At 28.6% G+C, this 24,390-nt stretch overlaps 1 protein-coding gene across 1 annotated transcript in view; it reads right to left on the bottom strand.

Moving 5' to 3' along the window:
* Positions 1–24,390, bottom strand: part of LOC107173255 (puratrophin-1) — a 186,078-nt gene that overhangs the window by 157,079 nt on the left and 4,609 nt on the right. The window contains exon 2 of the mRNA XM_089225794.1: positions 872–1,495. Coding sequence (XP_089081920.1) covers positions 872–1,495 — 624 coding nt within the window. The remainder of the gene's footprint in view (positions 1–871; positions 1,496–24,390) is intronic.

Raw genomic sequence — 24,390 nt, 5'->3', positions numbered from 1 at the left:
CGTGTTTCTATATAACGCATAACATATATACCAAGAAAAGTGTACCTCAAGCGGAATCCGTTTTACTATGTTATTTTTAATATTTTCAGACTTCAGAGTGAGTTGACCTATATTATAAAATTATAAAAATATTATCTGTACAGTGTCCTCAAAAAGTTTATTTTGTATTTTAATTTTTAATTGAGTCATGAGCATTTCAAATTGTACGTTTTAAAATCTGTCTTACCCCAACTATTGTAAGACATCATATCAAATCCTAGATTTGATCTCAGATTTTGGATCCGGATTCTTAATACAGTTTATTGATAATATAGTTGACTTAGAGAAAATGTGCATGTTATCAAACTATTGTGGAGAATAATGATATAAACTGTGCTCGAGCGAAAGGTTTTATTCTCAAATGTTTGTTTTATTATGAGTTTTTTTACTAGCAGTAAATTTAAATATAACTTCATTTTGCGAATTTTTTTTCTCGTTAGAGTTTTTATAAAACTCGTTTTGGGCCGAGATAACAACAACTTACACTACTTACGACTGGGGTACGACGTCCACTCTCAATTCAATATACTACTTTGTTCGTGATTGTATATATAAACAAATACGATTGTTATGGTTTTATCAAAACAACAAATAATTCGGTAAACGCGCTGTGTTGCTGCTGCAGGTATTTCGTCGTCGACGGGGCACCCTGTATCAGCATAATATACAGCGTATAAAAACACAATGTAACATCACGCGCAGTTCAACCTCCAACACACGTCACATGGAGGTAATAATATGTACCCACTAAACGTTGTGATACTAATACCTATTTATACATAACTAACATAATAACAAGTAACAACGTGCTACTATTACGTGCACAACTCACGTGGTCGCACGACGAGGTGGCCGCCGGGCATTTGCAGCAGACCGTGGTCGCAGGGCCTGGCTGCAACGACGCGGCGTGATCGTCCGGCGCCACAGGGTCCGCGTGATCTGGTTCCGGAACCACGGACACGTGTTCGTGAACGACGTGTTCGGTGACGAAGTGGTCGGCCACCAGCCACGGCGGCGCGTCGACGACTTGGGCCGCGAGCGCCGGCCGGAGGCGCGGGTTACTCGCCGCGGTGGCCGTGGCCGGCTGGTCCGAGACGCGTTCCGGCCGGTTCGGTCCGGGGACAGCGGTAGTATCGAAGGCGGCGACCGCCGCCGCGGTGACGGCGCCGGTGATTGTGACATCGGTGGTGGGTGCGGAGTCGGTGGAAGACGGCGTGGTCGTCTCCTCGGCCAGCAACACGTCCTGACGATGTGTTTTTCTGCTGCTGCTGATGTTGTTGTTGTTGTTGCTGCTGCTGCTGCTGTTGCTGTTCTTCTTGCTGCTGTTCTTCTTGTTGTTCTTTTTCGAGAACTGGCGGTAAAAGTGGCCGACCGCAGTGCCAGTCGCGGTCATCATCGACGTGGCGGCCGCAGGACTTGGTGAATCCGTTTCGGTGCGGGCGGTGCTCTCGGTGGTCTGTATGAGAAACAAACAAGATCAACAATATTTAGACACTATCATAATAATAAATATAAGTACTCTTTATTTTTTCATTTATATATACTGGAAATCCGTTTTGTGATGCATGATTTATTATTGTAAATACAGCAAACCAGAGATTCCCATACTTTTCACAGAACGACCCATTTTGAAAAATTTTAAAATTTTGACGACCCGCATTTTTTTTATTTTTATAAAGTAAGGGTCTAAGATATAGTCTTATCATAATATAAATTGTTTTTTGAGATTAATTGTCAGTCCCGGGTAACGTTTACACGAATATAATATATCTTATACAGTGTGATGTAATAATGCTGCAGGCAATAATTTATATACATAATAATGTTGTATATCATTAATTTACCATTTGTTCTATTGAACACGCGATATAAACGCAAAATCCACGTCCACTGGACTTAACTGTGTGTCCATTCAGTGGCGGTTTTGATAAAACATCAAGGGGGGGCTATTTTCAATTTTTGTGCCCCCCACCCTCCATAATAGTTGCATATATAACTTACAGAACATAACAGTTGACACAAAAAAAATCCAAGGAGGGCGAGCGCCCCCTTCGCCCCACCCCCTAAAAACCGCCACTGTGTCCATTAGGACACAAAAAAACTTCCTTAAAAATTGGCCGTGGCTCGGAAAAGGGTCTTACTAAGATTTCCAGCGAGATGTCAGTTCTAGCAAACAATTTCAGGAATGTAACCTAACGTTTATTAGATTAGGTATTATTATATGGACTAATAAAATCCTGTGGAAATTGATTTCAACACATCATGAAATGCAACTATACTTACTTTTTGTCTTCGACAAGGAATCTATGTTGAAATTTTTAATTTTATTTTTTTTTTACTTTTAAGAGAGTCATTTAAAATTGTTCCGTTTCTCTCGAGAAAGACCTGCAGAGTTATTCTTATTATATAATACGAAGCTTATCGACATTTTTTAATCAATGCTAATAAGCAGCGTTCTGTAGTATTCCCAACGGTCGAGTAGATACATTTATACATTTAACTACATTTTATCAATCGTTTTCGTTACCTCCTTAATTACTTATACAATTTACCCACAAAATTATATAATAATTTACTGTTTTCATATTTTTTACGATAAACATACCAAATCTAAAAATTTTAATTAATTACAAAATATAATACAAAAATCGAGTGTATCTATATAATTATCAGGATTAGGTTTGTTACAACTTTTTAGGATTCTATACCCTCTTTATACGTGGGGCGTTGAAGATCCGTTTACACAATAATTTTATAGGCTCCATTAAATATAACCAAGGACAAAGGACGGGCAGGGTGGTTTCGAGATCGTCGAAAATCAAAATCATCAAACACACAAATATTCGGAGAGTGACGTTTCTATAATATACTAACACGATAATAATAATATATTATTATAACATGGGATAATAATTCATCTTTGCGTCTGAAACATAGACATAACACGTACACGTACATACTACCCGAAACACATCACGTGCTTTGTTTTATAATGCAACGCATGCATGAAGTTTTCTTTATTTCTTATTTTTTTTCTTCACATATTATAATTAAACTATGGTACAGAATCACAATCGCATTACAATTGTCAAAAAATGCAATAATATTTTATAATTATTATTCCGCGCATTGTGCGTTTGAGGGTTAGACCTGCGAAAAAAAGAAACATTGTCAAAACAATGAAATCCGTCATTTTTACTATATATATATATATATGTATATCTGTCATATTATATAATCAAGATCACGTCGTAAATCATATAAAACTGCAGTATTTTACGATTGACTTTTTGTGGTCGGTTAGTTTAGGTTAAAAAGCTTTTACTCACAAAAGATGAATAAGTGAAATAAATTATGATGTGTAATTTACACCATCACAATCATGAAATATTATTTGCCGGCTACGCGTAGTTTTCAATCAACAAAACAAGTATACCTACATAAAATATATTATAAATATACGGCTCTAATAAACGGTTAACCTTTTTATATACTGTCATTCATAAATTACATATTTATTTTTTAATCAATGTTCGGACACAACTGCACCGCAGCGCCGCTTTTTTTCTAGTTTGACGAATGTGCCCAGTTAAAAATAATAATAATAATAATAAATAATCCTATTATAGACGGTATCAACGACGACGGCACGCCGTCCAAAACGAAATTCCTCTGTGCATTCTACTTCATCTTTACCAACAACTACCGAGTCGCAGTGTGTTTGAGACCTGGCCAGGCCCATTTCAGGAATACTTGTTAATTTCCAGGTCACACCTTTGATAAATTGTTTACACGAATGCATATCGTATCCATTATATATATATATATATATATATAATTATTGTAATATTCACTATTAAGTATTAATTCAAGTAAATAAAAATACACATAATATATATAAATGTATATCATATTATATATACCTATTTTATCATTCTCTTAATTCAGAAAATATTACGTTAACGGAACCTGTTTATGTATGGTGACAATCAAACTTTCTCGTCCACAGCAAAAACGCATTTTTTTTTAAATAAATAATATACCTAATATAATCAAAAGAAAATCGTCATTTATATCTTCACTTATGATTGTTAAGTATAAGGATATTGAATACTTGCACAAAAATGTAGATACAGATAAGAGCACAGATACTGCTATATTAAACCGTGTTTTTCTCCGTCAACAAATTACTTGTTTTAAATTCATTTTCGTAACTATAGTATACTGTAATATGTATATACATAATATTTACATTAAGAATGAGTCAAATTCTTTTTTTTTTTTTTTTTTGGGGGGGGGAGTTATCCAAATTCAAAATGAAATCAATTTATACACGACGTGTCTACAAAATATAGGTACGCCTATCATATGTAAATATTTTTAAACTTGTTTTACTAATTTTCAGTAACAATTCTAAAAAAATCTTTTATAAAATAAATAAATAAATAAATAATGTAAAATTACAAATATTTACTTAAGGAAAAACAAAAGAATATCAACCTATATGAATAGATACATTTTAAAATTTAATTTCCATAATCGATTTGTATCGAACTTAACAGAACCATAACCTTATACAATTATTCACCTATTCATGACGATTATATTATTTACCATTATTATTATTATTATTATCATTATTATTCTGATAGCTCATCAAAACTCAAAAGTCAAAAGCCACTATTCGTCAATAAAGACAGTTAATATACTGATCAAATCCACAATTCGTATAAAAAATATAGTAAGTCAAATACGTCTTATTGTTAGTCTTGGTTTGATTTGAAATTCCACGCTCAATTTTGCGCATTTATTAGATAAAAAATTTAAAATAGTTTCTTTTTATCTTTCAACTATCTGGTATAGGGTATAGAGCATATATATAGGTATCATAGTGGCACGTCGTCGCGGTCGTGATTTATATTTTGACTTAACTATGTTGTTTTTTCGTAGTATAATAATGATAATATAAATTTGAAACATTTTCATTTTTTATAAGTGGTTAGGCACGATAATAGTTACTTAATTACAGAATACAATAAATTACTATGCTTTATTAATTTAAAATGCATATTTTTTTAGAGAAATTATTAACTTCCATAATATTACAAGAAATATAAATTTTTTTTAAGACTTAATTTAGTGTAATCCACAAAAAAAACTTATTCAAAATGAAATATAAAAATATCTATATTATTGATGAACTTTCTATTGATATACATATTTTTGTTTTCGATCCTATTATATTATATTATAATACACGTTGTGTATAATTTTTGACTTAATAAACACAATAATATTATATATTTATATATTATATATATACGCTGTTAAAGTTTGAAATTAGCATAAGTACTACAAAGACAGGTCAATCGTTCTTGATAAATATTTAATTATAAGTACTTATTTGAATAAATTTTTTTTTGTATTTTATTTTATTTTGAGAATGTATTTATTATTTTTTTTTAATGTCATCATTTGTATGGCATTGCCTACTTAAATGTTACCCCTTTCAGTACTCCTACGAACTACAAATTACAAATGTTAATAATCTTAGTAATTTTTTATTATTATTATTAGTTTTTTAGTACAACTAGTCAATTAGTATTTTATTTACTTTTTAAAAGTATTTTTAACGAATATGGCCGCAGATATTATGATTTATGATAGTACCGCCATACCGGCACCCCTGTACCTAAATGTAAAATAATAAGTCACTAAATTAACACATACTTACTGCGTGCCAGAAATCAGAATTGGGACAATTTTTCCTCTCCTCTTTTCACTCAGCAATCGATCATTCAGCTAATTTTATTCGCAGATTTGTATTCATTATACTGCACCATACTATTATAATACGGATCCACGTGCATACGCACTCCGATAGTTTATATTTTCTATGTCGGTTTATTACCATTAATAATGAATGAGTTACGCGCTTCGGTTGAATTTAAAATTTCAACTTATTTCCGCGAGTTAATGTCTTATGTGCAATGTATCTGACTTGTGTTTATATTACTATCAAAGTGCAAACGTTAAACAAACGTTTAACTGTATTGCTTGACACGACATTCCTATTAGATAAAGAAAGTAGGTTTATAGTTGCTTTTGTGTTGTTTGTAACTTATGGGACAATTTGTTATGGTACTTGGTGGGAGGAGGTCCAACGGCAATACATATATAGGCGCCTTTACATTAAATCAGACTAAAAAACTATCGATACAATAAAAGAAGATAAGTCTGTAAGAAAAATATTATCAACGCTTTTAGAATTGTGATTTTGAGATGCATATATATATTAGATATAAGATGCGTGAATTATATGGAGCCGCACGTAAAATATAGTTAGGTACCTACCATAAAATATATAATATATTGTTATTATTATAGTGTATATACGGGCGGCTGTACAAAAGGGCATCGCATTAGAGTCGGTGGCTTTAAGATATATATACACACGGAAAATATTAGAAAATTAATATTATATTATAAAACGCAATTAGGTGTAGGTGTACGCATGCGTTGAGTCTAGTCCACAGCGGGCTCGTGTGTTGTGTACACATTGGAAATGTACCTGCAGCAGTAATAGTTTATGACCGGAGGCGTTCCATCCTGTCGATAGGATGTGTACTTATTGTGTGTATGTATATGTGTGTGTTTGTAATGTATATTATACACCTATAATAATGGCAGGTCCAAGGGGGGTCGTCTCCACGGAACAGTGATTATTTTATCGGGCACGTTAACGGCTCTCTACTACTTGTAAATGTACGGGGATGTATTCGACTGGTTCAATATTATTACTTTAAACTTATCCCATCGCCACACCCGTCCACGTGACCGGTCCACTGGGAATAATTCTCAGCAAAGCCGAACACTGAATGCGTCAATGATATTGTGCATTAAATTATTATATTGTAATGTTAACGTATACTAAGAAGTGTTAGACGATTATTGCACGAATAAATTGTGCAAAAACCGCTGCAAGTGAGATTTAGTAAATAACGAGACGGCAAATGCACATATCATATAGTATGTCCCCAAAAATATATTATACTCCATAACTTAATTCATATTATATTACTCAGTGGTCAGTAACCTGGAAATACTTTTAAATACTGTTAACGAGACGTGAAACTAGACTGTATCATTATGTTTATCATTATAAATCCCTATAACTTACAATATGTAACTCTTGGAATTTGCGCACATGCATGTGAGTTTGAATTCAAGCGCGTTTTATTCCCAACACTGCAGCCTATATATTGTAATAACACTTTTAGACTTTTAAGTTTGTATAAAAAATTTGTTCTATTATATCAAAAACTGTTATTATATCATGTAACTAATGTAACAAATGATAAATTAAAATATTAAGGTACGTACCTTAACACAATAACTCGAGCATAATGTCACAGGCGTTCAATAATTTCTTCAATGGAATTTAATAATTTCAAAACTGGTTATTCAAATTGGATAAAATATAAAGTACAACTGTTTACAAAATAAATATTGTTTAAAATTATTTCAAAAGTGGTTCTTTCATAAAATAAATAGCTATATAAGAAATACACTTCATAATATACTGTTTATAATATAAAAAGTATTATTTTTTAAATGATTTTATGTGTACACTTCGTTTTTTATAGTAACGCCTAAACAAACTTTAATTTTTGAATTAATACATTTTTATTAGAGTTCAACATGGTAATGAGCTACTCAGGAATTTTCCAAATTTAAAACTTTATTCCATATAGTTATTATTTTTGGGAAACCCTAACTGCATGGCAACCAAATAATGATAGAAGTTACTCAGAGAATCATGAAAAGGGTGAGGGATCGATACAATGTTTTTTGTTAGATCATGCGTAAACACAACACGGAACTGGTACGAGTATATAAAATGAACTATTTAGAAATAATTTGAAAAATAATATGATGTCACGAAACTCAAACGATATAGGTTATATCAAATTATAATAAATGAAAAGTAATGGAAAAAATAATTCATACAAATCAGTTAAAACACAAATGACAACATTTGTGTGAATGTCGAAATAGAAAATAAAATAGTATAAAACAATATATTTTCTGAGTAGTTTATTGACAGAAAAAAAAACATTTCCTAAAAACATCTAAAATTTAAAATTGAATTTTTGCGAAGAATCGAGATTAATATAAACATTAATAACGTAAAATTTAACAACAATAAAAGTAACATTACGTCATTTATGTAGGTATAGTAAATATACACAGTATTATCTAGTTTAATTTTTAAATAAGAATTGCTTTTAAATAATTTTATAACACTTTGATCCAATACTTATAAAAAAGTACAGCATAATGAGGTTATGTTCTAATGAGTTAGAAGTAAATGTGCACCTATATAAATATTATACTCAGGTTCTAAAAAACCTATACATGTTACCAAACCAATCGTATAAGGTTTCATCAGTATAACCATATCAATATTAACTGTTATTAATGAATTAATTCCTAATTATAAAGCTAAAAATATAATAATTTCAATGGCCACTAATAACTGGACGAGAAACCTATATGTAAAATGTTTCATTCAAAATTAAATAAATTGGTTTCGGATGCCATAAAAACTCAACGTGCACCTCCTTGTTTCGTACACGTTTGACGAGAGGTGAGGTAGAGTTCATTGATACTGCTCGTTCACTCCTATTCAGTAATCATATGTATACCTACTATACCTACTATACCTATCATATTAAAGTTTAATACCTTTGTAGTAGTAATAGCGATAGAAGTATTATAAATAAATCATTAAGGGATTTACATACGTGTTGCTGTTAAACAATCAGTTATAATGATCTTTTGTTCGAGATGTTTTAATATTAATATAAAAAAGTGAAATACAGTTGTGACCTCGGGTGACGGGTTTATACCACTGTCACTCATTTTTGCAATCCTCGTAAATCGCAAATAAAATTAATTTTAAACGTACATAATATAAAATATAAATAATTTAATATTTTTTATTCTCAAGGCAGCTCTGATTTTATTTTTGTTGTTATGCGTTATATTATATCCTATCGAATTGAGTTTTTTAATGGTTCACGAGGTTTTGTGTTAATCATGGTGCGTCTTAATGTCAAGCAATGTATTTTAATACTCAGAACGCATTATAACTACGGGGAAAGTTGTAGATTCTGAGTGAAACAATGCATGTAACTACCTATTGATTTTACAATTATTTGTTTTCTTTTAAATTTTTTTTTTTAAGTACACGATAGTTAATCAAAATTATGCTTCGATTTTTAATTTCAGTACCTTTTCAGGTGGAAAAGTGAATCTAGTTGGTGCATTCGTGCGTTAAATTAAAAATTAAAATTCTCAATAGTTTTTAAAAGCCCGAAAAAACCAATAAAAAAAAATTAAGCAAAAACTGGAAGTTTTACACAAAATCAATTTTAGTTTTTGGTTTATTGTAAAACAAATTAACCGTAGCTACATGCAATTTTCACTGGCCTATTATATTATAAGCATTTTCTATACACCATTTCTATACACTATTTAAAAAATTATCTAATTCATATTGAAAGCTGTTTTTATGCATCATATGAAATTTTGTCGATAAAAAATTGTCATTCGATCGAAAAACTTGAAAATATATAATACAAGGTTCATCGTAAAGGATTATTAGGGGAAATTAAAAAAAAATAAGTTGAGCATAAATCCACAATAATTTACAAATTATTTTTAGTTAAAAATTCATTAAAAGTTTTTATTTTAAATTTAAAAAAGAAAATTGTAATTTGTTTGAACACTGGACTCTTTTGGGGCGCATGATGCTCGGTGAATATTCTGACTGTATTAAATTGGTGCAGATTGGTTATTTATTGCTGAGCGATTTAAGTAAAATAATCATGAGATCCCATAACTGCATGGTGGTGAAAATACGCATAATATAATATTATTGCCCAATAAATAATAAGTATTTATTATAGATAATAATATAAATAATAAAAGCGTTAATATATAGATATGAAAACCGATTGATGACAATTTTCACGCTTTATCATTTTAGTTATGGCACGAGAAAAAAACAATATTGTTCGTGACAATATGGCTGGTACCATGCATATAGATTATATATTATAGTACATTACTATAATGTAATTGTCAAAAATCAAATACAACTGATTGCGGAAGAACGACAGAGGAAGTACTGTACGTCTTGTTTCCGGGGTGGGGTGTATAAAATACAGGAAATGAACCCGATACGCGTTCTTTCTGGGCGCGAATAACACTCCGCTGCAGTGACGCAGTGATGTGTATGTATACCGCGGTTACCACATAGTTAAATAAGTACTATCTAGAATATTATTGTATTATATATAATACAATATTATGTTTTCCAACGAGTAGTCGCGCTATGATGTTAATTAAGCGCCTCACGTCACGACCAGTTATAGGTATATAGGTAACCGTAAATACACTGTTTTTGCAATATACAGGCAGATCACAATCGTGTCACGTCAATCGGTGCCACTTTTAAAATTATATTATATCGTGTACCTACTTTAATTAGCCACGTAAAACCGCCGCCACACACGTATGAGGCGTACCTATACCCATATAACGTATAAACTTACACGCGGCGGCCCTTAATGGGCACATTTTCGATAATCTGCCGCCGCCGGTGCCGCGGTGTACCTACAGGACGTGTGGGTGCGTTTTCCATATTAGGTCAAGGTCAAAGTTGTTGTACTATTACTACGATAACACTGGTTGATAAAAGGACGAATAAATGGCCACTGCAGGACGGACTACGCCTGGTGAAAATGCATCGTGAAATATCAAATTGCGGCAGGGTCACACGTTTCTAGTTTTTGTATAATATATTATCATTCTTTCTCTTCCTACACCGTGCAAGTTTACCATGAAGTAGTTATAATATGATGTTTTAGATATACCTACGTAAGTATATTATAGTTCAGGTGCACTATTGCTTTATCACAACCCTGATTATGCGATGGGCCGTGACACAATATAAATTGTTAAAATCTAATGACACCCACGCTCAATCAACGCATATATATACACCTTCGCGCAGTTAAAAATTACTGTCAAATCTCACGTGTTCAAATGAATCCTTGCAGATACCAATAGCATATAAAAACAAAACAAATTTCCATTAAATCCGCACGGAATCCTGTGATTTTATATATATACATATATACTTATACCGCATCGTATAACCCAGAGCTTATCAAAGTGTGAGGCACGCCCTCCGGAGCCCCTGAAAACGTTATATGGGGGGAGGGGAGTGCAAGAAAATTTTAAAAATCAACATTGTACTGGCAGGACAAAAAAAGATTGATGAAATGTTAAAATTATTTTTGAGAGGAACTCACGTCTGGGGTTGATCAAAGGGGGCTGGCATGAAAAGTTTGAGAACCTCTGGTTTAACCTAACATAATATTTTCTTGCTATCTCTTTTTACACCATGCAGCATGTAGGTTAACAATGAAACTGTATTATGACGTTATAGGTACGAATAAAATATAGTTTAGGCACACTGCTATATTACAACCCTGATAATATTGTGATCTATGGACCGTGACACAATAACAATAATATAATGATTTATATTATTAAAACCCATGGGTTTGTTGCAACGATCGCACGTACGCCCACTCTCGCGGTTAACATATTTATACACCTGCGCGTAGTTAAACAAATTACTGACACATCGTTACACACGCTCGTACAAATCTTTACTTCTATTATAAGTGATGAAAATGAATACCTAATTTTTAAAAAGCACGGCGTCCTGTGATTTTATCCACGAACGCTTACCGCATTGCCCCACCACGGGAATCTAATAATCTCTCTTTTTCTTTTTAAATCCATTCCATTTAGAGGCTTGTATTCTATAGATTTCAGACATTGATTAGAAAGTTTTATGATTTTTTTTCAATCATCTGTATCTTACTTCATATCAAACTTTTATGTTTTAGAAATTTTACAAATAATGTGTTTTATATATGACGTGTGAGTATGTGTGTTTTGAGTAATAGTAGGTGGTTTAATCTAATAAAATTTCTAGGTAACCAGAACACGGGTATAGTTATTAAAATATACCTATTTAAATTTAATTAGGTTTGAATAAGTATATTATAATAACTATAACTATATAGATACCAATATAGTTTTTTGTCTTTATGGAATCATAAGATAACATAGGTATAGGTACTTTACTTCACTGATTTTTAATTGTCTATAATAGGTATATAATCATCCATGTTCTATGAATTAAACACGTCCAAAAATATTTTCTAGCGGTTACGATTTTTTAGCTCACATAATATGTTTAAATAACTTAATTATTATTAATATTATGTAATATACTACTATAGTTATTATAATAATAAAGACTTTTCATATTTCATAGATTACATATTTATTTACCAATTAATGATTTACTACTTTTTCGTTGTTTTTCATCGTAATTATAATTAAATTCTAAAATTATGTTACACTTATAATACTGTAATAATTATTAAATTAAATGTATGAATTTTATTATTTGATACCAAATAATTCTAGATTGTATCAAAATATGAAATAATAGATGAATTAGTCGCTAAGTCCACATTCATCCGATACGTATCTCACTAGTGGGATATACATGATTCTAAGAAAACTTGCTATGTTTATGATGAAGCATTTATAAATCATCATCAGTATTTTTTATGTTTGTTTTGTTTTACTTACTCTTAATATTAATGGTCATTCAAAAGCAGTCGACCACACAAAATGAACTGAACAGGTTTACTTTTTAACAACATGAATATATTTTAAAATGTATAATGAATTAATAACAACCTATATTTCGTTTCAAATTTTAAACATGTTTAGTAAACGGTTTTTATATAAGAATTTTTATTTTTTATGATATGATATGAAATTTTAAAAATCACTTCATATATTTTTATTTCGTAGTAATTATAATATATGTATAAGTAAGATAAGTATATAAGGTTAAATATGTTTTGATTATATCAGGAGTCAGGACTACAACATTTAATTTTTTACACAATTATTTAGAAATTTAAATTTTTATTAAATAAAAATTCAAGTTTAGAATATAGGTACATTTAAACATTTTAATCACATTAGATAGGTATGTTTATCATGTAAATTAATAAAGATAATATTTTTTTTTATTTTAATGAAAAGATAATGAATAATAAATATATATATTAAAATAAATAACATTTTACCAGTTTGTATTCATTTTACAAGAATTACCAACTGCATTCATTTAATGAATTTAATCATATAGGAAGGCAACAATTTACCGCTTAAGAACAATTATATACCTAATTGTATAACCAATAAAAAGGAAATGGTTTTAAAATGTACTCTTTTTCTTGAAAATAATTTTTTTTTATATTATTATTTACATAAACTAGATTTAAAATATTTAAAAACAATTAAAAGCTCTGTTTTTTTTTTATTAAATATAAGAATATTTTTATTTTGTTTAATAATTATACCCAGTTAATAATTAGTTAAAACGCTTCAAATTTATTTGTTGAAATATGTAAACAATTAATCGTGCCTTCTTATAACACCTCTTATAACTACCTACACTACAAAGTATATTATTATGCTAAAATCGAGCTTAATACAATGCAACTTAAATAATATATTCTCACGCCAACTGCCAAGACCACCCAAAAGAAGATCGCTCGTTTAATTTCTTACACTACACTTTCATCAAAATATCAAAATTGTGAACACCTATTTTTTCTTTTTTTCTTCGAAAAATCATGAATGTTCTGTGTGATTACTCAATTACATGTATATGTATCGCCAGCAGCAGTAGACACGATTAAACCCGAAAACCAGTATATAAATATAATATACGAATAGTATAATTTTGTTCTTCCTGTCTAATGTCTAATCTACTACCTTATAGGACAATGGATATTAATATATATATTTTACTTGCTGGGTGTCCGAACCAAAAACATATGAAGTTGATGATGTTTTCACGATATTTAGCCAAATCCCTATAACATAGCATTTCATAAAATATTTCCAGCATGTTTTATGTATTGATAATTTCTATTTTTCACTATGAACTAAATATCGACATTATGTTGATAGATAGTTAATTGTAATTCAAAAAAATATATTATATTATGTATAATATATATACATATTTGTCAAGTATAATGTATAAGAACTTCTTATATAATAAACCATATTTGGCTTAAAATACTATTAATATATTACATTTGAACTTATAATTTATGCAAAATTATTTGTATTATAATTTTTATTTATACTAACTTGTCAATAAGATTTTAATCGAAATAAAATTAACCTAAAACATGAAATTTTAAATGTATACCTTAGAAATTTAGTAACACTTATAATTCATTACGTTAACATATTATAATAATTAAGAGGTCTAATAAATTTACTAAACATTATAATTATAATTGTTCAATTATTAAAAAAAGTAAATATATAATATGTGCAACTATTAATTTTATCAATATCTGTGACAATATATAGGTATATTCATCGCAAAAAGTTTCCTGTAATTATTGTAATATATTATTATTATTGATTTATTTAAAATTATTTTATACTTATAAATATATTTATGTATAGATAGTTGTAATTTTGTCTTATTATATTAGTACTAAATAGAACATGGCTGCATTTAATAATATAGTAATATAGTGCAATATAATATATTGAATTATCATTATGCTATTCAGTATTTCTTAAGAATTATCAAATTATGAGTTGTAAAATACCTACTTGGGTTATGCGTATAAGTACTTTTCAAAGTTATAAAATCAGATTTAATTTTATGTAAATGTATAGATCGTGTACATATATTATTCATTAATGACTCGTCCATATACTGGAATTATTGATATAAGTAGAAGCTATATAACATATTATAATTTACCAAAACAAATTAAATACTAAATACAAATATATAGAATTCACTCTAATTGATTTTGTTTGAAGTGTCCGCTACCCATTATGTTTTATGTAGATATTTCAAAAAACAGTTGAATAAAATTTAATCAAATAGCTCAGACAGTTTAAAGCGTAGGAAACTCAATAAATAAGATAACAATTACTTTATAAATATGTTTTAAAATTACCTATATTATACAAGCTTAATAGTAGGCTCTGATGAAGTGTATGCACCATAAATGAAAGACATCTTTATTGTTAGTATATACTCGTAATATATATCACAGTATACAAGTATCTGCCAATATGGTGAGATATTTAATATTATTATTATTTGTTTGAATATTGTCATTTTCATGAAACTAATTATTTTACAAAATGTGGATCATGTTTTGTAAAAAATATCTTTTAGCTGTATATATTTTTATTTTAAATTTATAAGTAAGCAGTAAGTACTAAGTCGTCAGTAAGTACCAGAAAGTTCACTTGGGCAAACAAATTAATTATCCACAATTGTTTTATTTTCCTTGTTTAAAACTCAACAAATCATAGAGATATACTTGACACAATAATCATTATATTATACAACGTTATGTTAGTTATATAAATTGCTATAATATGTGTTGCATGACTACACACAATAACTATCTAAGCGACAAAATTTTACTGAATTTATATTATTTATTTTTACGATGCACCTACCTAATCATAATAATTTATGCACTAAAAGTTTATGTCAAAATGTTTTTTTATGCTATTGGACAAATAATATATTTTAAATATACTCACCATGTTAAAATAAATATTCGAAACAAAATATTAATTTTCACGACAACTATTACGTATTGTAGATACTAAACATAATTATGTGTACACTAACCTATATGACTGGCATACTTTTAAACATTACATATATAGGACTCTTACAAAATCTGTGTATCTACTTATGAACAAATATTTGCTTTATGAGCTTGTATTTTATCAGTAAATATTTTTTGTGCACATGTTATGCTCGATCATCAAGTTTATCATTAAGAAAATCATAAATGAAAAATACCCTATTAACACGTGCGGTGTACCAAGACCTTGTTAATACTCTCGTAAAATCTTTGAGCGTGTTCATTCGATAATTCTCAACAGTGCAGCGCTTTCAATTTTAGTATTTTACATAGGAACTATCTGAATTTGGCAATGTCACGTATCTGTGACTCTGATTTTCTTAAATGGCTAAAACTTTTAGGTTAGTAAAAAATGTTCAAGTTTATGAATTTATGACGTTCGTTGTGTAGGTAGTTGGTACTGACTATGAATATAATAGCATTAATTAAAGTAATTATTAATAGTTACATTTGGCTTATAATTTAAAATACCAGTAGTTAAGTAGATATTAACACAATTAAAGAACAATCTATTTCAAATCAAATTTGATACATTACATTTCATTTCATCTAACATAGTATAAAAATAAAAATATGTTTTTTTAGATATTAACAAACACGTAAATGTTAAGAGTTGATTTAAAATTAATGGAAAAATGCTACTATTTGTAACTACCTACTATATGTATGTGAAGAAAAATTATCCACTAGTTACTAGTAACTATATATGTATATTATCTAACTTCATCGGAAAAACGTTTTTTACTTTTCTTTACGTAACAGTTTCCATAAACCAAAATAATTGTACAATATGGATTTTAATTAATTGTTTAAATATAACATTTAGACAATTAGTATATTATAAATCATGAAACTATAATTTCAATTTAACTTCGAATTTTGAATTCAAATATTTTTCAAATCAAATTCAGGTCATTTTACTCATAATTATACATAATATATTTAGTGTATTATATTATACGATGTAAGAGAAATGAATTAAATACCGAAATAATAATATTATATTTATTAAGACTTAATCTCAAATAATATAAGAAATATACACAATATAACTTTGATATTATTAGGTTCATATTATATTATAAATTTATAATAATTCATTACAATGTGTTTCGAATATTATTATAATAACAATCTCTTAGGCTCGATAAAAAAAATTAAAATAAGAAAAAAATACATGTAGGTATGCAAGGTACTCACTTTAAATCGCTTCAATGCATTACTATTGATCATAATTAAAACAATATCATACCATATAAACGCGCGGTACACGACCAAAGTGGAAGGAGTCACCCGAACTAATGCGACACTGGGCACTGGGTGTATGCAAACATTGAGGCTTCACGGACGGTCGTGTTGCGTGTGCTCAGTGTACGCCGACCGAATCGGTAGAAAAATTATTATTATTATTATTATCAATATTATGCCATTTTTACCTCCGATTTGTGGTTTTTCTTCGGAGCGAAAAAAACACTGTGGCACTTGTGTGGCACTCTAGGAGATCGAAGATCAGATACGTATACACACACACGCCCATTTATCGGTGGCACAAGCATACAATAAATATTATTGTTATTTTCATTTATAGTTCTGTCAGAATAATATGTGAATGTGTGCTACAGGTAGTGAACACGGCGTTAAAACCGAACACCGTGAAATGTCACGGGCGAACGATGGACCATTAATAAAGGGAATTCAACGGGTCTGACGCGTAATACTGGTTCTGCAGCGACCGCGGTGGGCGAAGAAAGGACGACGGCCAGTCGTGGCCGGTGTAGTGCCTATGGAAATATGTCTCCTCGCTAGAAATAGGTAGGTATACTGCAGCAGTTATAAGTGCAACTGCTGCAGTTGCACACCTTCTGCAGCTACAGTATACCGTGCAGATTTGATCTACACGCCGGTATATCAATGTTTTTAGTTATTGCATATTATAGTGTACCGTAATACTGTGGAAATTTAATCCAAAATTTTAAGAGGACCTCCTGGGCATAAGACTGGCCAATATTATAGTAAAAGAATATAACCAACAACCAACTATCATTTAAAAATATTTGTAGCACAATCACGCACACTATAATATTGTCACCATAAAGTAAATAGATTTCTACATGCCACATAAAAACATTTACACTAACATTCCTACTATTTAAAATTTTAAATCATTCAAGTATTAATTTTATTATATTGTTAGATATACGCATTTAGATGAATGAGAGACATTTATATTCTATAAATTATAATCAATAGATAAAATAATAATATACTCTGATAAGTTATAAGTTATATGAGTACATACCGTACTATCAAATACATATCAAACATATCATTTTTAACGTGTTTAATTCTTTTCATAAATCATAGCATAAATATGCATATCATTTAAAAATAAATAATAATAGTTATATTTTTGGTAATGACTAATGATAAACAAATATGTACGGAAATATGTATAAAGAATAACAGATGGATACTCTAATATGAATATCCATAGTCACAAAACATTATTTAGTATAAATATTGTTCAAATTTCAAATGTTTGTATTATAGGTAGATACATCTTAGATACTTAGAAACCACGCCGACGTAATGCGAAAGCAGTTCCGGCAGCGTCGACGATATCACGAAAAAAAAAAATGATACTTAGAAATCTGTATAATTTATCAATTAAAAATATTCTTGTGGCACCAATTAATGTCGTGTATAAAATGTATTTTATTCAAATAAATGTTAACTACCGTCTACCGGTCTACCAATATGTATTGAAATGTGCAATTGCATTAAATCATTATGTATATTTGTTTAAATATATTTACTAAGACTATAAGTTTCTAATCAAAACTTTGTACACGATGACGTATTCTCTTTAGCTTATTTTAAGTAAAAATTATCGCTTTTAAAACAAAATACATACATGTGTATATATTATAGACGATATTAATATATTTTAAGCTAAATCATCTGATTTTTTACTTAACAGTAATATTCACAATGCACATACATAAACAAATTTATAATACTTGATTTTGTTATGCTCAAACAATGACAAATTCCAGTCCATCCATGCTTTATAATTTAATATAATACCTAATATATTTTTATAAACATTTATATATTTACAACAAGCGTCTAATATGATTTCCATCCAAATACAATAATAATTAGGCATTACCCATTAATCATTTTGTCATACAATTAACATTTTTTTAATTATTAGCTTGATAACCTTATTTAAGATTAAACGATTTTATTTTTATTACGATTCGACAATCAACTTTTTAATACATTAATTACTATTATCATTTTAATGATTGGTATAATAATAGGTACGTAAAATAATTCGGTTAGTGTAGCTGACGATAAGAACATACAAAATCGCGAATAGAAACTAACTTTTATTAAAAGTCAAAATTTTTCAATTTGTACGGAGTATAATTATTTTTGTTATGTGTAAACGAAAAATAAAAATAGTAAAAATTGTCTATTTAAGACTAAATTATTTAATATTATATATTTATATCAAATACCTAACATCGACAATAATTAATTATTAAGATATTATGGATTTATCACAACTTTATACAACAATTTGAATTTCATATATTTCTTTCATTAAAAAGTTAAGTGTAAATATGCAATAATTAGGTAATACATGAAAAAATTTAATTTAATTTTATTAATTATACTTGTACCACAATTAAATATTAACAAGAATACTTTTCTTCTTTACTGTACTTAGTAGGTAATTAAAATTATTTATTTATAGCACCATTGCTATGATATAATAGTATTTCTATAAATATATTGATGAATGATAATTAAATTGGATAAGATGTGTATGTATCTATGCTAATGGGCTAGACATGTTTTAACCAAGTATCTAAACTAAATAACACTTGTATAGGTGTATAAAATCATAGATGATCGTAGTTGTTATGAAAATCGTCTAACATAATACATAAACCAATTTTATACCAAAATAATAATAGGTTTAAGATAAGCTATGAAGTCATATTGTTTTATAATTTATTTTAATCATTTTTAATACTTGGTGTTTTAGTAAATCATACACCTATAGTTGTTACGTATAGCGTTTATGGATGAAATTAAGTTAACTAAGTTTTTTAAAAAAGAAAATTTGAGAATTTTGAATTTATGAAAAATATTATTTTACTTAAATATATAAGTATATTAATCTACATCAGTTATAAATGTAAACTGTTAAATATAGTATGATAAATATTATAAACTAATAATTTTTACTGTAATACAATAAGAAATTCTGTTAAAAGACGTATTATGATGGATTTAAAAATTATTAAATTACACTTAGTAATGAATATTTTGTTGAATGTTGAGATAGATTTTAACTCGTTCAAGGTTACATAAAATTGATTCAATGGGAATAAAGAAGTATGTTGGTGTCGTAATTTTAACACTATAATGCACTTCGATTTAAAATATTCTATTCAATAAAATTAGATGAGCAAAAATAATTAAATTTACATTTATAACAATATTTTTTAGGTAACTAAATTGCTTTTATTAACATAATAATGACAAAAACCTATATTTAAATATTCAATTAGCTTAAATTGTATTTTAGCTTTTATACAATGTCATGTACCTATTATATAGATTTGTGAATCAAGTATATAAGTTAAACCTATACAAACTAAGTTTTTATTTTGTTCATTCTTGTAACAAGTAATAAAAATATAAATAATATGATATTAAAATTATTTCATAGCTTAATTAAAGTAAAATATTTGCAATAGAATTCATATTCATATTAGCATAATCGCCCTCCATTTACGTAAACAATAATATACATCAAATCGATCATAAGCCATAACTCATAATTTATTTAGGTTCGGAACTTACTGCACTAAAAATATCCAAAACTTGCAATAATAAATAATATGCAATCAAAGTTAACCGAAGACACTCTAAAATTTACATTTAAAATATTATTGTAGATATTATAATTTGCTTATTACGAAAGTATGAATATTGTATAGGTTGGTAGGATGGGTACCAATTATTATATCCAGATGATGAAAGTAATTGCTAATTAAATTTTCATTATACCATTAATTTTTTTTTTTATGTATATTACGAGATACACAATGTAAAACTTTATACTTTAATTCATCACTTCACAAAACAATAAAATTGTGTACTCAATACCCATCTTGTCCAGTTTATCCTAACACATCACAAAAAACATAATACTATCAATCGCTTTATTAAAACAAACAGTTTAAATTAACATTGGAGTGCCGAAATATCAAGGTATTAAATACAAATGTAATATATTGTTTAAATAAGAATATTATAATAATTAAAATGATAAATTGTTATTATTTTATACTATATTTATTCATTAATCTTTATGAAAAATGTTTGAATAGGATATTATTTTGCATTGGTTTTTAATTGGGTGTTATCAATGAATAATTTCCCAATCTTAATATTCACCGTCATTTTATATTCTCTTCTTTTTTTTATCAAATATAATTATTGTACAAACATTTTTATAGATTGTAGATGTATTTTAAATAAAAAAAATAAAAAATGAAAGGTTTTTAATAAAATTGTTATAAGCTAATATTCATCTTTGTTTGTAACTGATTTATGTATTTGATAGTATTTAAATAGGCTCGTGTCTTGGATGATTTCATTACGAAAATGATAAGAACATAATATTAAGTATGTAAACGTAATCAATACAATGATACTCAATTATTTTAAACTGTCAATGTATTCTATTTTGAGGAAGTTAAAAAAAACTTAATCGTACGAAACTAAAACATGCAAATTTTGATAATTTTTAAATTTGATTTGAAAATTTAGCAACACTTTTTACATACCCGAAAAACGATCTCTTTTCTTCCAATTAATTTCAAATAACTTATTGCTTAACAAGCATTTGTGAACGGTTTTTGGAAAATGTTACCATAAATATAATATTTTAGTCGGGATGCAAAAACCTTGCCCTTTCATTCGAATATATAAACTACGAAATCTAAAATGAGGACAACGAACTCTTCACAAGCGTTGTATCGGAGTGGTGCATCACTATATCAGATTGTTACAATGCATATGTATCAAGTTATGTTTAAATATATTATTTTTAGTATAAACATTGCAATTGACACAAAACAGGTATAACAATTAGTTAGAAATGTCCTTATCTGGTCTGAAATTGGGTATAGAATATAATTATTATAAAAATATTATATAAATATTGATTATACATAAGTTTCATCGATTGAATGGAAATTAATTTTTTAACGTTCGAAAATCAAGAACTTATATTGAAAAACGTTTTTCTAATCCACATCAGTTTGATTTTCCAAAATACATAGAACGGACCTTTTTAAAATACAAACTGTATTACAATTATATTTTTAGTGTTAGGCTGTAAGTCCATTTGTTGAGTCACAAATATTTTTTTTTATTCCCTATAAAATTACGCAAACTTAAAAAAAAAATTTTAAAAATTTTCTAATTCACAATGAATGGGTTTTTCTGGTAAACCAAATATTTTACGACTAAAGACAATAGAGGTAACAATGATTAGGTGGACAGTTGTGATCAGATTCACATGATAAAATTATTTTTTTTACAAAGGAAAGTAGCTGGGATTACATTTCAGCCCTCAACTCTCAAAGTTGGACAACTTTGGAAGGGGTTGAGCACAAATGACGGGGTTAGAAGCACAAACCAGCTCAAATGAAGCACAAACGGATGGAGTTAATTTTGATTCGAAATTCCGAAGTGGGGGACTAAGCATGTCCTCAGCCCTCCGACTTTGTAAGTTGAATAACTTTGGAAGGAGTTGAGCTAAAAACGACGGGATTAAAAGCACAAACGAATGGAGTTAATTTTTTTTCGAAACTCCTAAGTTGGGGGGGGGGGGGGGGGGGGGTGACATGAAGCTTACGACAAATGAGATCATTAAACGTTTTCTACACAATAAACTCAACACACGACTAATCATTTGTGATTTATCGTTGTATGATTATAGACTTATAGTTTTCGTCATCGTCATATTATACAATATAAGAGAGTAATATCCAAATTACACAATCATTTTCTAATATTTTTCAGTACTAAAAAAATTCAAAAGTCAGGAATATAAATTGTACATGCATTAAAACGCCATACATTCATGTACACAAGATCCAATTTTTACTTCAAACGACTGGAATAAAACTCGTATTTTTAACGTTTACAAGTTTCCACTCCCATGGTAACAAGTATTTTTTTTTATGGTTATTGTTTTACAATTGTGTATGTATACTGTATATAATATATAGCTATAAGTTATGCGTAGGTGTGTAGTCTTCTCGCGGTTGCCATAATGTAGGAAGTATTTAGATGGACGAACATTTCACCGTTCATTTAATTACGCGTTGTTAGGATGCAAAGAATTAGCATAGTGAGTATTTTAGAACAATACAATTAAATTATCGTGGCAAAATAAAATAGTTCTGAAAAAGCACAATTATGAGTATTTTATTAAGATAACTATATTATGTAATTTAAGCAAAGGTTAGCCGTTTTACAATCTTCCATAACGTTGAGTAATTAATTATGTGATGATATTAATTCTCGGTGATACTATGAAATATAATTTTCTAAAACCTTTTAAAGAAGTGAAAACATTTTTTTTTATAAACATCAAAAATCGAAATAGGTTAATATTAAAGTAAATATGTAAATATTAATATGTAAATTATACAATATTTATTAAACTAAATAATAACTGAAAGCAGATAATCAGATAATGTAAATTTTGAATAAACATATAATAGTAATGCATATTAAATAGCCAGTACCACCAATTTACTGAACAAACTAAATAATATCGAAAAAATCAATTTTCTGAACTTTGATTTAGTATTTTATAACAATAGACTGTAACGTTATATTTTAAGAGCTGCAGACCTGCCATTTTAATGGGATGCAAAATATATCATTATGCCTCTACCCCTTCACATACATTTTTACGCTGTTAAAAATAATTGAATACACTAATACACATCATACATATATGTATATGTGTGTGTGTATAATAAACAATGCTTAAATATTGCTAAATAAAAGATTATTGACAGTAAATACTCATATTTTACCTGATCATAATACATTACTACATGTGGCTGACGTGGCGTGTTGACTGCTACCAATCGCGTAATGTGACTGGGAGGAAGTAACGGCCACAGCAACTAGCTCCCGGATGGGTGACCACCCGGGTTCATGGTAGTTAAAAACCTTCCCACACATACACGTGTTTGCTACCTACCGTAACAACCGTAAAAACAACCGACCGTATCGTCCGTATCAAGAACCTTACCCCTACCACAGTTCATAACCCCTTCAACAGCTAATGGCCTCTTAGTTGCCAGGCTTAAGATCAATAATAATAAAAAAAAAAAATACATTACTACGATAATTATTG

The sequence above is a fragment of the Diuraphis noxia genome, unplaced genomic scaffold, assembly GCF_037042655.1.
Source record: "Diuraphis noxia isolate RWA-SAM2 unplaced genomic scaffold, SU_Dnox_SAM2 contig0004, whole genome shotgun sequence".
In the NCBI taxonomy this organism is placed as follows: Eukaryota; Metazoa; Arthropoda; class Insecta; order Hemiptera; family Aphididae; genus Diuraphis; species Diuraphis noxia.
Note: the sequence above shows the minus strand (reverse complement) of the source record. Positions and strands in the feature narration are given on the sequence as shown.